Source organism: Struthio camelus, chromosome Z, assembly GCF_040807025.1.
Source record: "Struthio camelus isolate bStrCam1 chromosome Z, bStrCam1.hap1, whole genome shotgun sequence".
Lineage (NCBI taxonomy): Eukaryota > Metazoa > Chordata > Aves > Struthioniformes > Struthionidae > Struthio > Struthio camelus.
Genome location: NC_090982.1, coordinates 12,114,264 through 12,130,699, shown reverse-complemented (window position 1 = coordinate 12,130,699; position 16,436 = coordinate 12,114,264). Strand labels below are relative to the sequence as shown.

General features: G+C 38.7%; 1 protein-coding gene across 1 annotated transcript in view; it reads left to right on the top strand.

The window, feature by feature from the left end:
• LOC104152281 (E3 ubiquitin-protein ligase KCMF1) overlaps positions 1 to 16,436 on the top strand; it is a gene marked incomplete at its 5' end in the record, with an annotated part of 49,729 nt that overhangs the window by 21,631 nt on the left and 11,662 nt on the right. Inside the window, 2 exon segments of the mRNA XM_068927861.1 lie at positions 5,656 to 5,823; positions 14,717 to 14,856. Coding sequence (XP_068783962.1) covers positions 5,656 to 5,823; positions 14,717 to 14,856 — 308 coding nt within the window.

Below are 16,436 nucleotides of genomic sequence, written 5' to 3'. Positions count from 1 at the left end.
GACAAGCTAATTTAGTATGCATGCTGAATATTAAAATAATTTTGGTGATCCTTAATCTGAGCACTGCTAAAGAAAGAACCGTATATGAATTACGGACCAGAAAGCTAGTTTTTGAACATTTGACTGCTGACAGGAACGTTAAAATAGCGAAGCTACCCACAAACATAATTTCTTCCATGCGTCGCTAAAAGCGTGTGGTTTCATTCTCAAGGTTAGCACAAGGATTAAACACTGCTCTATGTCCACAGGTAGTTCTTGCTGTCTTCACTGAACTTTCCCTTATTTTTCTTGAGTATTTCAGATGCAGGCTTCATATCTATTCTACATGTTTTTTTACAGTGATTAGCGGATAGACTTTTCCCTGAGATTTCTAAAAGTTAAATGATACATCCAAAATATTGGGGGAAGTTTAGCAGTTTAGACTGTTTGAGGTAGAGAACAAGAAAAAATGCAGTGTCTTTCATTGTCACTGCATGGCTTACATTTGACCATATGTTCTTTGTAAGAAAGCTGGCTCCGGAATTCTCCTCTTGACTTTGTCTTATGAGGTATAGCTTTTACATTGATACGGTTTTGAGAATTATTTGGGCAGTAGCCTCTGATTTTTCTTAAAGTTGCCTTTTTTTTTTTCTTTTCCCCCTCTCGCATGCAGAAATATTGCTTCTGCATACTAAGAACTTGAACTTTTCACTTCAGGAGGTAATCCATTTTTCAAGAAATCTGTCATGTGTTGTGAGGATGCCATTCTCACTGCTGCTTTGCAAATCATGTCTATTGAAACAGACCATGTCTTTCAGTGTAGTACTAGAGGGATAAGTTCCTCCCTTTCTCCTTAAAAATTGTTATTTTTTCCCATTAAAATCTTATCTGTACATTGTCTTAAGTAGAAGGTATTGCAGCTTACTGTTCTGAAATGAAGCGTGCTTCTTACTTACTGTGGACACATTCTCTTAATCCTCTTCATGCTTGTCCTCAAATCAGATGTCCATAGTTTCTGTGGTGTTTTAGGTGTACGTATGAAACTACTTCTTGAAGGCTTTTGAGAAATGCAGTTTCATTTCATTATGTCCCTCCTTTTCCAGTAGTGAGTCTGGTTCAGTGTCTTTGCTTTCCTCTGTCAAATACTGAAACGGATAAAGGCCCTCTTGCTTCTTTTGTCATTCTTGCAAAGTTATTTAAAATTTCATCGCAGTTCAACTACATAGTTTTTGTAATACTACCTAGTCCTTGAAATGCTATTTCTGAGGGCTTTTGACAGGCCTGAAGAATCGTACCTGTTATGTGTAAGCAGAATATAAAATTTCTCAGGTCATTTTATCTAGGCGGGATTATTGTGTGTTTAGTATTATCCTCCTGGTTGTCTGTGCTGTCTGGGGAGGTCAAATGGAAGAAAGAATTTGCTCTGTCCCAAATGAGTCGTAGAGTTGCTCATGTCTATCCAAGGCAGTCGTTTGGTTTTGGGACATTCAGGACGTCTTATTAGATTTTACACCTTAGCTTTGTTTGCAAGTGTAAAAACAAATTAATCTCAGTGCAAGTGGTATTTGAACCACAGCTGTGGTAATGCCGTCTGTCCAGCATTACTCTCTACATTCGGAAATCAGATCATGTGCTTGCTTTGGTCTTTCTGACTCTTAATCCCAGATAGGCTGCTTTCTTTTTGGTTAATTTCTAGCAAAAGCAGTCCTATAACATAGGAGCAAATCATATTTGGTTGTCAGGCTGGGAGTGAGTGTGAAAGGGTTTTTTCTTGTTTTTGTACGTCATTGCCCAGCATGTTACGTATGTATGCGTGATGATATCCTCCTGAAGTAATCATCCTTCATTAGGTGAAAAGGTGGGGTGGCTTGATGTACAAATAGTGAGACTGTTGTATTAAATGACCAAAACGTATTTTATGAATGGAATGGTTAGGTATTTCCTTATTTCTCCTTTCACTCAAAGTGTTAACCTGAAGAGACTATGAGGACCGATACTCTGGAGAGAGAATACTGTTGAAGAACCCTTCAGAATTTGAAGGCTGATTATTAAAGGTGGCGTGAACCAAGTCTTTAGGCTTTTAACACAATGCTACCCTCTAGTGGAATAGCGTTACATTGGAAAAAAAAAAATCTTTGTCAACGAGCAACATGTTTTAATTAGACACAACACATGATAAACTGTGGGTGTGTGTACTTTCATGTAATTGTTTAGCAATTACATGAAAGTGGAAAAAATTGGAAAAGCCTTTGCTATCACTTACCATGAAAAAAATCCGTTTTCAGTTCATCTTAAATAAAAGGGGTGTTTCTTACTCTGATCGTTCCAGATGATTGCTGTAGATAAGTTGAGACAAAAGTTCTCATTGAGTAAGATTTCATTTAGAGGTAATAGAATTTCATTCGAATGCTTTTAAAAAGTCAATACCATTCTGTATAAGTCAGAATTGTGTGCAGAACATCTAAAACCTTGTCACGTGTTGTTCACTCTTGTATTTGTTTTTGTTGCCTACTTCAAAGGGAACCCTTCCTGAGCATGTGTTCTTCTCTAAATCTCTGATTAATGTGAATACGTCCAGTTTAGTTTAACGTTCTTGAATTTGTTGCATACCTGCTGCATTTGTAACTTTTTCTGATAAATGAAATGAAGTGCTGGAGGTCTGAAAGACATACTGTACTGATAGGAATATGTTGTCTTAAAGTCTTGGGTTTTTTGAGGGGAAAAAGAGGGTTTTTTGAGGGGAAAAAGAAAGGAGCTTCTGGAATTACAATTAATTGATGGAATGTAAAGACTAAGACAGGGAAAACTGGAAAAAAAAAATCTAAGACTGCCTAGGGAAGTGAAAGTGTTTACTATGGTAGCAAGAATAGGGTGGGAGGTGATTAATTGGCTGAGTATTCCAGCTTTCAGTTCCAGCTTGGATAGATGGGTGAGGTCTTGGCGACCATGTCATAGGCCTGAAGAAGAATGGGAAAAACTAAAACAGAGCTGAATTTCAGAGACTTTATTAAAATGGAAGAATAAGCGATATAACTTCTGAAAATGAGGTTCTGCTGGCTTCAGTGGGAGGTTTAGGGCTTTAAATATGGCTTTAGCTGTAAACTTAAGATTTTTGGTTTTGTTTTGTTTTGGTTTTTTTTTTAGTCCTCATTTTACCAGTTTCCTTTTGGGATTTTCCTTTTTTGCTACTCAAAAGGATATAAGATTAGCTTGTTACACCCGCTGTTGTCAGCCTTATTCACAGAAGGGGAGTAGTTTGGAGTCACGTGAAGCTAGCTCTGAGAGCGGTAGAAAGCATGCTCTTTGTGTAACTTCCTCTTGTTCCCTGGACCTGACTTTGCCAACAGTAATGGTGGGTTACACTAAAATTAGATTTTCTGTTGAACTCAAATCACAGAATTTCAAATTGGGAAGTAATCATAAAAAGCAAGACATCTGCTGTTTGAAGACGTTGTACTTTAACACTTCTGGTGAAAATGTATTTAAAAGTTAAATTTCAATATAATGTTTGCATTTATGTTCATAGTGGAATTTTTCCAGAGTTCATATTACAAAGTGTGTGGGAGGGTACTATGGAATTATGTGCAGAAGCATTAACATGAAGCAAACAAAAATGATAGAAAGAAAAACTTTAAACATTTGTCTGTCTTCAAATATGGACTATTTAGATGTTTGAGAGAACATGTGACGGGAGGAGTTTGGCAGTTGCAGAGAGGCACGCATCTGCATTAAATCAATTGTTATGAATTTAAGGAGAAGTGGGGAAAGTATGACTTAATGGAGAAGCATGGCTTAATACTTCATCTAGAAAGTGTTAGTGCGTAACATGGACTCTATAGTAAACTAGCCTGCTTATTTCAAAGTGATGCCTAACTTGCTGATGAGCTGTTTTTAAAAAATTTCAGTAGCTGAAAAAAGACTTGTAGTGCTGCCAGAGTGCTGATGAGTGTTCTGTGTACACCATGCATTGTTGGGGAAATTTGGATGTTGCATATGTAAAATGTTCTAGATCTCGGTAGGAAGAAAAGCAGTCAATGGATGTAAGCGATAAAATCCGTTCCAGAGAATTAATGAGCAGATGTTCTCCAAAGTTAGGTCACTTTAAGTGTCTCATAAATCATAAAAGATTGCTACAGGTTCTTCAGAGTTAACGGACAAAACTTCAGTGAACAACATTTCAAAGAGGAAGGATTAAAAACTTCATACCAGTGTTAACACTGACATCATCAAAAGGTAGTTCTTTCAGGTTATGACCAATGAAGGATATACTTGAAGAAATTTCTTCTGAATATACTATTCCATGCAGAGTGACACTTGCAAACTGAATAGCGAGTGTGGCAACTAAGGAAAAAGGTTCAATATTCATACTGGTGCATGGTGGTTAGTCAGACAGTGGTAATGATGATTTATGCTTTAAAGTAAGCCTGTGAGTAAAGAGAGTGAAAGGAAAACTGACAAAACATTGTTTTGTCCATGGTTCATCTAAATGTGGTGATGTGTTTAATGTCATGTAATGTGTAAATGCATTGAAATGAGTAACAAAGATGTGAGTGAAATTCTAGTTGCGTTCTAGTATAACAAGCGTTAAAGCTTCTGCTCAAATGCTAGAGTAGAGTAGCACAACACAGAACGCAGTTTTTTTTTTCCTGCAAATAACGTTCGTCCTCTGTTAATTAGGCTTAAAAAAGGGGGGATGGCAGATATTAATGTAGCTATTTTGTTCTGTAAACTCTGCCTCTGTAAGGTTGGCTGTAGCTGCTAAACTATGAAGATCGTGTTGTAGTTAATGCTGAAGGAGAATATTGATCAAAATACTGCATGTGTTGTATGCACTTGTTTCTTTCATGGAGGTGCTTAATTTGCTGGTGCAGTTAAAGGAGCGATGACAAGATGGTGATGTTTCCCATGCACTCACCTAAGTAACCAACAGAGATCTGAAACCACACTGGGAAAATGAAAACCTTTAGAAGCTTTGAAGCATTTTTTTTGCATTGTAAACTAGTCACATTACAGGTGTCAAAGATTTGAACTCCAGAAAGGAAGAAGGTGGAGAAAACTGATGCAACCTAACTACAAAAGCATCTTAATTTTTTCCTATTCCTTAAAATAGCAAAAAAAAAATTGTTTAATTTCTACCCCACATATATTAGCAGAGGTGGTTATGCTGTTCTTCAGAACTGAAATACTAGTAAGCAGGAAAGTAAAGACATAAAAGCTAGTGGATTCTTCTCGGTGGTTTGTTGTTGTGGGGGTTTTTTTTGTTTGTTTGTTTGTTTGTTTGTTTTTCCTCTCAATTGCCTCCATCAGCCATGTTGCTGTTCAGCTTAGGAAGCTTGGGTCAAACCTACTTTAACAGCAGTCAAAACACCAGTCATGCTACCAGATAAAGGCTTCCATACAAAGGCAGGTCTAAAGCGATTTTTATAGCTTAACCAGTTGTCATTTCAGATGCTTGAATTTGCTCTTGTTTTACTTTCAGAGTTCAAGATTTTCCTTTTAGGAGACTAGTGTCTTTTTATGAGATAAATGCACTTAAAATGTGGATGTATATGTCAGCTGCATGTGTCAGAGATGGCTTGCTTCTTTGGGTTCTTGGGAGGGAATACTAACAAATCTCTCTCTTACTGAAAAACAGTGCGTTTATTGATGTTTTCATGCAATTTTATTTGTTTATAGGTGTCAGCTGCGATGCATGTTTAAAAGGAAATTTTCGAGGTCGCAGATACAAGTGTTTAATTTGCTACGATTACGATCTGTGTGCAACTTGTTATGAAAGTGGTGCAACAACAACAAGGCATACAACGGACCATCCCATGCAGTGCATACTAACGAGAGTAGATTTTGGTAAGTGATAACATCGTTGTGACCATAGCCATTTGCTGCAAACATGCACAACAACATACACAAACATAACGTATATTTTAATATTTTTACTTGCTAGCCACACTGAGAATTGCAAAAAGTTCCCATCTTCTGAAACCAAGCATATTCTCTTTGATTCTAGCATGCAAAAACTGTTTTACATATTTCTTTGTAATATGGTTCACAAGAGATTATTGGACTATTTCATATATTGGATAACAATGACTATCCCTAATTAACTTCCAATTCAAAAGGTGTGGGCAAATCTAGGCAACCCCCTCTCCCCCCACTACCACCACCACCTTTGGTATGGTTTTCTAGGGTTTGCCACAGTGTAAAAGAAGTAAAATAGCGATGAGAGTTTGGAAAATGTTGTTTTATGGTGGCTTCTGTGGAGGTGTTATTGCAGCAAGGGTAATGATAGGCTGTATTGAGTATAAAAGATTAGTAACTAGGACTAGTAGGTAGTCCTTTTGGGATGTGTTTAATGTCCTACTAATTAAAAACTGATTCTGGCTGCAAAACAACTTCAGTATTTTTTTAAAAGTTGCTCTTGTCCGTTCTATTGCACTAGTTATTTCTGTTGTACCACGATGTCTTTGTAGCAGTGGAATTGTAGCTCAGGAGATACTTCTGTGACAAATCTTTGCTCGAAGATATTGATGACATTGGGCATGTCTTGTCTGCATCTTTGTTTGTTTTAAGCCCATAGGACTATTTTAATAAACAGCTTTTAGTCATTCCAGCTGTAATGTTCTTTAAATTTTGAGCTCTTAAATGCAATAGTGTCTTAGAAGGGGAAGGTTTATTAATTGTAGGTTATTTCTTTACCTTATTGGTTGAGACAAAAGTGAAATAATAATGTCTATTTCCTTATGGACTGAAAGATCAGCGATCAGTTGGATATACAAATATATGGTTGCTTTCTCAAAACTGCCTTTCAGTGGAGAAGTCTTTTCATTTTCTGGTAATTCTCAGGTCTTGGCTTGCCTGCCTGATAATAACTTTGAAAAAACCCGAGACCCTGGGTATCCAGGGTTTGGAGTGGAAGTTTTTAGTGCATTATCAAAAATGCCTGTACGTGTTTTCATGTGCATATGCCTCTTCTCAGGCTTCTTTTTTTGTTCTCGCTTGCTAATATTTTTACTAAATTATTTGTGGAACAGTATATTCATTTAGAGTACTGGTTGCAGTTGATGATGCACAGTTCAAAGTTATTTGGCCTCCAGTAGCCGTGAATGTTTGTTACACGTGGGGTAAAATGACAGCATTGCCATAAACGTTAAATGCTGCTCACGCATGGGAAAAAGAGGACAGAGACATGCTTGCTATGCAGCCTTAAGCTGACAATAAATGCCAAAGCTTTGAAGGTACTGCAGTACGGAAGTTTATCGTAAGTCTTTAGCTCTAAAAACTCCTACCGTTTTATACCACTTCTACTACTGAAACCTGAGAATATCTAGAAAGTGTCTTTTGCTTCTTAAAACTTGGATGCTTTTCTTTTGGAAGTCTCTGCTAAATAAATACATTAGCCTAAAGATGTGTTTTATGCTCATGTCAAGCTTGCTGTCCACCGGGACATCCAAAAGCTTTTCAGCAAAGCTGCTCCCCAGCCAGTTGGCCCCTGCCATCAGGCAGGATCTGCTGTATTGGCAGTGCTTCATCTTGGCAGATGGACATCAAGTCCTTTGTAATCTTCATCAGCATCTGTGTTTGTTCGTGGCTTCGGTATGCGGTACCTGGAGCTGAGGGTGACCGCAGTACAGAGAGGGACTATGTCCTCACTAACAGCATGCAGTCCTGCAGCGCCCAGACAAGATGTGCAGGGCAGGGTTGGTGACAGGAACAGATCCCATTACGTAGACAAAGCAAGGATAGCAAGTCGGGTCTGGGGTCAATGCCGGAAAACCCACTAAAACAGCAGGAGGCAGGTACGCTGTAGTCCAGGAGGGCCAGGAGTGCTGCACTTGAATCTGGCTTGTGGGCGGAAGGTGTGTGCATTGAGGGCTGTGCTGAGGGCTAATCAGGGAAAGTAAGGCCAGTTTGTGCGCTCAGGACCCTGACACCTGCCAGTGAAACAAAACATTCAGCTGGTCAAATAAACTGAATACCTAGCATAACGTTTGTCGGCCCCAAAAGTGTGCCTCCTGGTTCTGCAGCGATTAGCCCCGCCTCTATTTAGTTCTGTGATTGAAGACTCAAATTGAGAACTGATGATATTGCCCAAAGAAAAATGGAGGCTATACTATTTCTTGCTGCTGGACATAGTTGTACTCAGATCTTGCTAAAAGATTAAAATACTGATGCTCTGGCTGGAAGGAATTAGCAGCTCTTTCCTCATTCAATTGAGCTGGTATTTTACTTTAGCCAAAGTGGCTCTTGCTCTGCCTTTTTGAATGAAAGAAGAGAGTTCTAAATAAGGTGAGTAGAGATTTCCCCTACTGGAAGTGGGTCAGTCCAATCAGTAAGTCAAGCGGGACACAGCATGTGATTGACAGAATATGAAGAGACTAGGTGAATGATATATAGCTGTATTACTGTGTGTCTTTGTTAATTTCGTAGGATGAACCATAGCGTAATTCAGGTTGGAAGAGATCTTGGGAGGTCTCTAGTCCGACCTCCTGCTCAAAGTGGGGACAGCTGTAGGGTCAGACTAGGTTATTCAGGGCTTTATCCAGTTTGGTCTGGAAAACCTCCAACGATGGAGATGACACAGTCTCTCTGGACAGCCTGCTCCACTGCTCAACTGTCTACATGGGGGAAAATGCCTTCCTTATATCCAGTCGGAACCTTTTTCTTATAAAGAGCCCAACTCCTCTCCTTGATACCAGGAGCTGCTGCGAGGTGCCCCTGAAGCCATTTCTTCTACAGGCTCAACAAGATCCTGTCCTGCAGCCTCTCCTCGCAAGGCAAGGGGTCTCGCCCTTGAAGCCTTGGGGGCCTCACGCCGGACGGAGGCAGTGTCTGGCCAGGGTGTGACGAGGCTGAGGCCAGGGGACCGCCCCTGCCCTGCCTGCTGCGGGCTGTGCCCCTGCTCGCGCTGCCCAGGACGCTGCTGCCTTCGGGGCTGCCCGGCAGCGTCCTGCCGCTGCCCCTGCTCCACTCGCGGCTGCCGGGGCTGGAGCTTCTCCACAGAGCTGCTCCCGGCCCCAGCCAGTATCCGGGGCAGGGTGGGCACTTTCCCATGCTGGATTTCATGGGGGCCTTGTTGACCTGTTTGTGAATTTTTATAAATAGAAGCTGAGTAAGCATTGTTTCTTTAAACTTGTAGCAGAGTAGCTACCGAGGTTTAGAAAGGGATTTGGTCAGAAAATATGCAGCAAAACAGAAGAAACTATTTTCAAGATAATATCGTTTTGAATAATCGTGCTTTTTGATCAGTGGTAGAGGAATGTATTTTTTAGAAGGTAGTGTTTATCACTATTTAGCTTCCTCTACCTTTCAGTTCAAATGTATATTGACAAAAAAAAATTTCACACCAACACCTTGGTTGAAATATACCAGTATTTTTATACCAATATTTTTTCATTTCAATTAGATATATCTACAGAAATAAATTACACTTAAGGCAAATGAAACTAAAATTCCTGGCTTCTTTATACCCTTCTAAAGAAATATATCTTAGCAGTGTAGAAGGACAAGCTGTTATAAAGTGTATCCCTGATTCATCTCCTTCAAAGATTTGTTTTACTTAAGGAATCATACCATACTTCTATCTCATTACTGGCTTCCTGCGTAGGTAAAGAACATGTTAGTTAAAGATTTAGATGTTAAGTAAATGTAGTTTGTGTCTATAGATGGATGGTAAAGCAAGATTATTCTTTTTTTTTGGTTGAGTTTTTGCATTAATTCAATTTCCTTCAAGAAAGCTGTACTTTCCAAGAATCATTAGGCTTGAAATGTAACTTTATAAGCTATTGCTGATTCTCCTTTACACGCTATTCTGATCCTTCCTTCTACTTTTCCACTATGTGATAAGCAGTGTGGGTAAGGAAACTTCTCCTGGAGAGATGTGTTTAGTCTAAATTTTTTTTCCTTTTTTTTTTTTTTTTTTTTCCTGAGCAAACCTTTCTTCCTTCCTAGCCCCTCTGAAAAGAGGGCTTTAGCGGACCAGAGGAGTGTGAGGAGTTACAAACTCAAACTTTTCTGTAGGAAGGCGTTTAGAGAAAATTAGAGTTCATTATCTGAAAGATTTCTTTGTGGCCAGAAGGGATAATTCTCTGGTCATGAGCCAGTCTCATCAGAACACTAATATAACTGTAAATGGAAACAGTAATACAATTGTAGGATGCCTCACTTCTGCAGCCTCAGAGGCCTGGCCTGTTCATTTTTCCCATACTTGTAATCACTGGGGCCTTAGCAGATGAGCCTTTGAGGGTGTCAGTAGCATGACTGTGTTAATTTCATGAGAATTCTTGATGTCCTTGTAAAAACAACAGGTGGAGAAGTAGTCATTCAGCAACTGTAACTCTAAAATTAGACCAAAAAATACAATTCATTATATCCCTCTGTTGCCAACCTCTTTTTTACATTTAGGTTGTATTTTAAAAGAAAACATATCTTAGATGTCTTTTATTTCAGAATAGAAAAGGTCCATGGAGCAGGAGTTTCATTGTATAAAAAGTGGAGAGAGATTAAGGTCAAAGAGGAAAAAGGAGTGAGGTACAAACTTCTGAGGGAAAAGTCTTTAGATTAGCCAGTAAGTGATATCGTTTTTGATAGGGATCTCTGTTCCTCCCCCCCACCCCCACCCCCAAGCAAGGAAGGCATGCTTACTCTTACTTGGCATGCGATTTTAAGATTGGTGTGAGTTATAAGAAAGATGTGGAAGGAGGCATGAGTGGCAGTATGCAGGAGGCTGGAACCAGGTGTGATATACCAGTATCACCAGGAGGCTGGAACTCAGACTGGTAGATTATTATTTTTTATTAATAAAAGTGGCTTGTTTCAGATCCTTTAAAAGCAAGGGCCAGAAACGTACGATTTGATAGTATCTGTCAAACGCCTCCCTGGTATGATAAACACCCTGTACTGCTGAAGCTCTTGACATCTGGACTGAATTAAGTGTATCTAAGGAAGCGAGTTCTACCTGTGTACTGATCTATTTACCACTCTCTTCAGACTGCTTGCAGCTCTGTGCCATTTGTTCATCTGGGAAGTTGAGTTTGGTCATTCTATCATACTTGAAAATGCCTTTGTTTATGAAATGAGGTGAGGTTTATAGGTAGAGGTATTCAAATCATGTAATAATTTTGAAGGATTTTTTTTCTCTAGACAGTAAATAAAGCATTCGAGAATAATACCTGCTTTTATGTGAAAAACCTTTGAAAGATAGTAAAGTTTATGCCCCCTTTTTTTGTGGGGTCTTGGCTTGCTGCTTCAAGACTTCATCTTTTTGTTTTATCCAAATCAGTGTATGTGGTGCCAGACTTCCTGGAATGAGATTGCTCAACTGGGTACAGTCCTCAGAGGGAAACCGACTTCATGTTCTTGCATGTGTGTGTCCATGTTTGCAAAGACGGGCACTCTTGATTTTACAACCAGTAAATAAATATTTAATCCTCACCGTGAGGATCATAACAAAGCTTGAGGGAAGTCAGAGGATCAGCTAAATACATTATCATTAACTTTCAGAGTATTTGTTGTGTGGCATTTTGCTGTTGCCACAGTTACGCAGCATATTTTGCAGAAGTTCTTGCTCAGTTACTGAGTTTCAGAGAACAGTATATTTGTGTGTACTGTTGTAGGCAGATTTGAATTTTTTTTGACCATTGATTTCAGAAGTTTGGTTATCTCACTTACTTTCCTCCTGAAATCTTTATATAGGTTTCAACTTTTTCATAGCTTTAGGACAGTGAAAAAGTGAGAGCCAGTTTACTGCATTTCCCCTGTGGAATGACACTGCAGAAGTGAGAATGCTTTTTAAGCTTTTCCCTTTTGGTATACTCTGTAAAAACTTGTGCGGAGGGCTTCTTTGATACAGTTTGTACTTGGATGAGGTCGAGGAGGATTCTTTCCTGCATCTTCACTGAGGCATTTTGCGTTGTGTATTGTAGTTAACTGTTACATTGAATTGAATCGTCATCCTTTCGATTGTACTTTCCTGAAAGAAAGCGCATTCCACTTTGTGTATTGCTGATCTATTCGGACTGTTTCAGTGACTTGGAACTTGTCCCTTGTGAGCATTGTTCTTGCTTTGCTCATTTGAAACAGTGGCATATTTGAATTATTTATATATGAGTATGTCTCTGCATATTGGTGGTGTTTTACCCCCACTCAGTTTTTTGGCAGCATAAGAACTGGGAACTGAATGTGAATCTTGAGAGACTTTCAGAAAAGTACTCCAGGAAAAGCACTTGCGTGAAAGTGGTGCTAGTTAATAACTCTCACAAACATTTTGGAGTTCTGTGAATTATGTAATTCTTCTGTGTTATATCTGAAACCGTCTCCGTAGTATTCCTCCTCGTTGCTAAACTCCACAGATAGCACTTCACACTTGAAACAGGTTGATTTTCGTATAACTTTTTATTGCATATCATGTAAATAAAAGAATCATGGAAGACTTGCAAGCAAGGCAGCTACTGCTCACCACCTTGACGCAGGGCTGTCCGAGTTCTGAACGCTAATGGAGTAATCTTGCCTCAGCCCCAGCCCTTTTCTGACTGCCTGCCAAGTAACTGTAGCACTGACCTACCTCTACATAATAAATGCAAACTAATTTTGAATAATGAGGAAATACTACCAATAGTTTAAAAACATTGACATTGGCAATTTTATGTTGTTCCAGTTACATTTTTGTCTTTTGAGAATGCAATGTGCACTCTCAGACTGGTTGATATTTAGCTTCTAAACCAAATGAGCAGATTTAAGTTGTAGGAGGTTTTATTTCTGCCTAGTAACTTTGTTTTCCACCGTTGAATAGAATACGTGTAAGTGGTGGTCCTTTCTTACAGATGTGGAAAAGTAGGTCTTTGTTAATAGCCCTTCCTCTTCCAGCCCTCACTAATTCTTCCTGAGGGTTTCTAGAGATCAGGTAAGGACAGTTGTTTTGAATTAAGACATACTGATTCCCTCTAGGCATGGTTCCAGGCTTCTGATTATGTTAGCACTATGTAAATAGCTTTCAGGTTTTGGGGGGGCATCTCTTCCAAGGTGTATTCATGCTGACTCTGTCTGCATAGTCCTCTGTTTCACTCATATCTGAATTTGCAGTTCTGTTCTCTGTATTGAAAAGCTACTCCTGTACCTCAGCGTACAGAAAATCCAAGGAACCTTAAATGCTGCTTCAGAGAACTAGGACTTAATTGACTGGGAACTTTTTCTGGGTAGCTTTGCCTATGATACTTGTGTGTGTCTGTGTCTGTGTCTTAGAAATAAGAGTCCAGGTTCAGAATGGAATTTAAGTTGAGTGTGATAGATAATTTGATGGACCAACTGAAATGGTCGGTTTGTCAGACAGGGTCTCCTTTTTGGCAAGGCTGCCTGTCTGCTTGGGCATTTTCTGCTGCCCCTGGAAAGGGGATAGCTTTCTCTCATCCTCCAGCACAGAAGTTCTCCTGAAGTAGTTTCTGAATAAGAGGGACAGGGACTTACTGAACATTTTTGTTCTGCAGTGTATTGCATCTGTGGAGCTGTACTGATCTGGTGTCTTTAACTGTACTTACAATCATCATACTAATAAGTTGAGGTATCTTACACTGGTCATGGAGTGTTAACACTGAAAACTTCTAGTTATTAGTAAAACACTGTAGGTTAGCTGTCTTGTTGAATGTGCAGCATGTACAGCAACATTTTATAGGTGTGTTCATCTGGAGAATTAATTTCTTTAGCTTAAGCTGTATCTTTTGTATGGCTGCAGAAACGAAAGAAATGCTGTTCTGTTCTTTGTCATGTGCTGAAGACAGTTCAATAGCAGAAGATGCAGTGAACCTTGAGAAGATGCTACTTATACCTGCAGAAGGACATATTCCAAACGCACATTAGATGGATATTGCCTTGTAGTGCAGAACATAAGTTCTGATATTCATTGAAATTTGTCCAATTTTTAATTAAAATAGAACGTTCAGAATTCTGTGTAAATATGCTATTTGTCAGTAAGTCCTAGCAAGAAGTGTCAGTGAAAGATTTTAAATTATTTGCTCAAGAAAGCTGCATTTTTGTCTCGATGGGCAAATTAGAGTAAAGCTTATTCATCTTTCCTGTAGAACACACAATCCCTGAAGAGAAAGAAAGGCATTATTCTCTTGCATAGTTTAAATGTTCATGATTAGTTTGGAGAACTGCTGAAATAGCAACTTAACGGTGCCTGCTTAATCGGTGGTCAAAAAGTGGCTAAATTCAACAAGCCTAAGGGTTGAAGCTGGTGTATAACAGATCTCAGATTCCTTTTTCTTCCAGGCTTTTCTAAAACTTATTGCTAAACAGTGGTTCAGGTATGGCACAGATATTGTCATATTGAGTCACTTAGTGCTTCTAAATCACTGTTTTAAGTCTAGCTTTAAGAGTAGAGTGCAGAGTTCAGTTTTTGAAAACTCTTAAGCCAGTCTAAATTGTTGTAGGTGACCTTGCATTAAGAATAATAAGGCTGGCAGAAAAGTGAAGGTTTGGCAGCACCATGAACCTTTGCTGCTATTGAGCATTAGAAAACTGTTCTGTTTGCTAATGAAAATGAAATTTGGTTGTTTGTCAGTTCAGTAATTGAACGCTTTCTGAATATCAGCATACGCCTCCTGCACAGCGTTAAAAATTATCTGTTTTGATGAAATGCTGGATTAATGTGTCAGTGATTTCATCTATGAAAACCCATGTGTGTGTGAATGTAATAATTCATTTTGCTGCTAAAAAATAACCTGTCTGAAAACATTTTCTGTTCTAGATTTGTACTATGGTGGAGAAGCTTTCTCTGTAGAGCAGCCACAGTCTTTTACTTGTCCTTATTGTGGAAAAATGGGTTATACGGAAACATCTCTTCAAGAACACGTTACTTCTGAACATGCAGAAACATCAACAGAAGTGGTAAGAAGCTTCAGAGTTGGTTTTCGTTTGTGATGGTAGCATATGAAAAACAATCTCCTAGAAAATTAGTATCCCCCTTTGCTTTTCTGTTTTTTTCCTTGAAGCATATGTTCATTTAAATGCCCTGCAGGAAAATGTGTACCTACATTTGAAGGTGACATCAGAATTTTTCTACTTTTTAAGGGTATCCTGATATAATGGAATTGTGTGGGTTTTTTTTTTTTTTTTTCTGGAATGGTTGCCACTTTTGTTATCCTGATAGTCAAGCTGCATTGTTTAGGTGTTTTGCTCTAACACAATATTTATAATCTTCTCATGGTTATTCTGTGTTGTATTCTATGTCTCCCCTTTTCACAACAAAATTGCATAATTGTCAGACCAGTTCAGTGTCCTGTAAGACTGTAGCTGTGCCAGTCCTCTGTAATTCTGAGAGAGGGGAAAGTAGGCAGCTGTTTTTAAGCAACTTTCTAATGGACTTGGTATATTTGTGCATCAGAAGTTGTTCTGTTGGAACTGTTGCTGTTAAGCCAGGGGTTTCTTTCCACCTCTCCCCATTATAGAACAATTGATAGAATTAAAAATATATTTCCATAAGTATGTCTGTAGACATTTGTTTATCTGAGATGTTAGCTCCAGTTATCCTGTTTGTCTTTGGGACTAGGTTAGCCACAAATAACTTGTTTGGATACTCATATCACGTAACTTCCTGATTCTAAAGCATTATCACAAATTATTTTCTTTTCTGGAAAAAGCCTTTTGATTATTTAAAAAAAGAAGGCTACATATGTGGGTGCTCTTGAGATTCAGATTTATGTATAAGGACCTGTGTGGTGTGTGTGTGTGTGTGTGTGTATATTTTTATAAAGATAGGGCTAATGTGGGTTCTCCCTCCTCCCCAAGTAAATAAAAAATTATTAAATCTTGTGGAAAAACTTTGACAATGCTAGCTCATTCCCTTACGCAAAAGTAATACTATAATTTTTATTGATCTACAGAGTGGCATTTGCTGTTTCCTTTCACCTCACCATTTGCTCAATTTTTTGTTGATGTCAGTTATCAGTTAATGGTGGTCATAGTTTTCATTTGTACACCATAGACCGTACTGGAAAAAATGGTTTACTACTGCTTTTTACTGTGTCTTGGTCTCCCTAGATGCAAGTGCTGCCTGTGCCAACATTTTTCCTAAGTACAAAATACATTATCTGCTATGTTTTTTAAAATAAAACAAAGCCAAAAAATCTGGGTTTGTTCAGGAATAATTTGCAGTTTGATTTTGATGCTATTAGAAAAGCTTATCCTAGGCCTTCACTGCAGTACTAAGACGCTAAATGCTAGTGGTGCTTGAATGTTCAAGCTGTTGTTATTCTAGAGAGGAGTCTGTAGGTCTTGTTTTTAGATTACATTTATGTTTTATATTTATTTTCAAAGTCTGTCACATTAATTCAGTGGCAGCCCTAAGTTAAACTCTCAGCCAAGAGGTTTGGCTATCTATCCAGCGGTGGAGAATGAATCTGTGCTTGTATATGGATGCTGTAAACACTAGAAGAAGGTGTAATTACAGAAGGACCCCCAGGGTATTC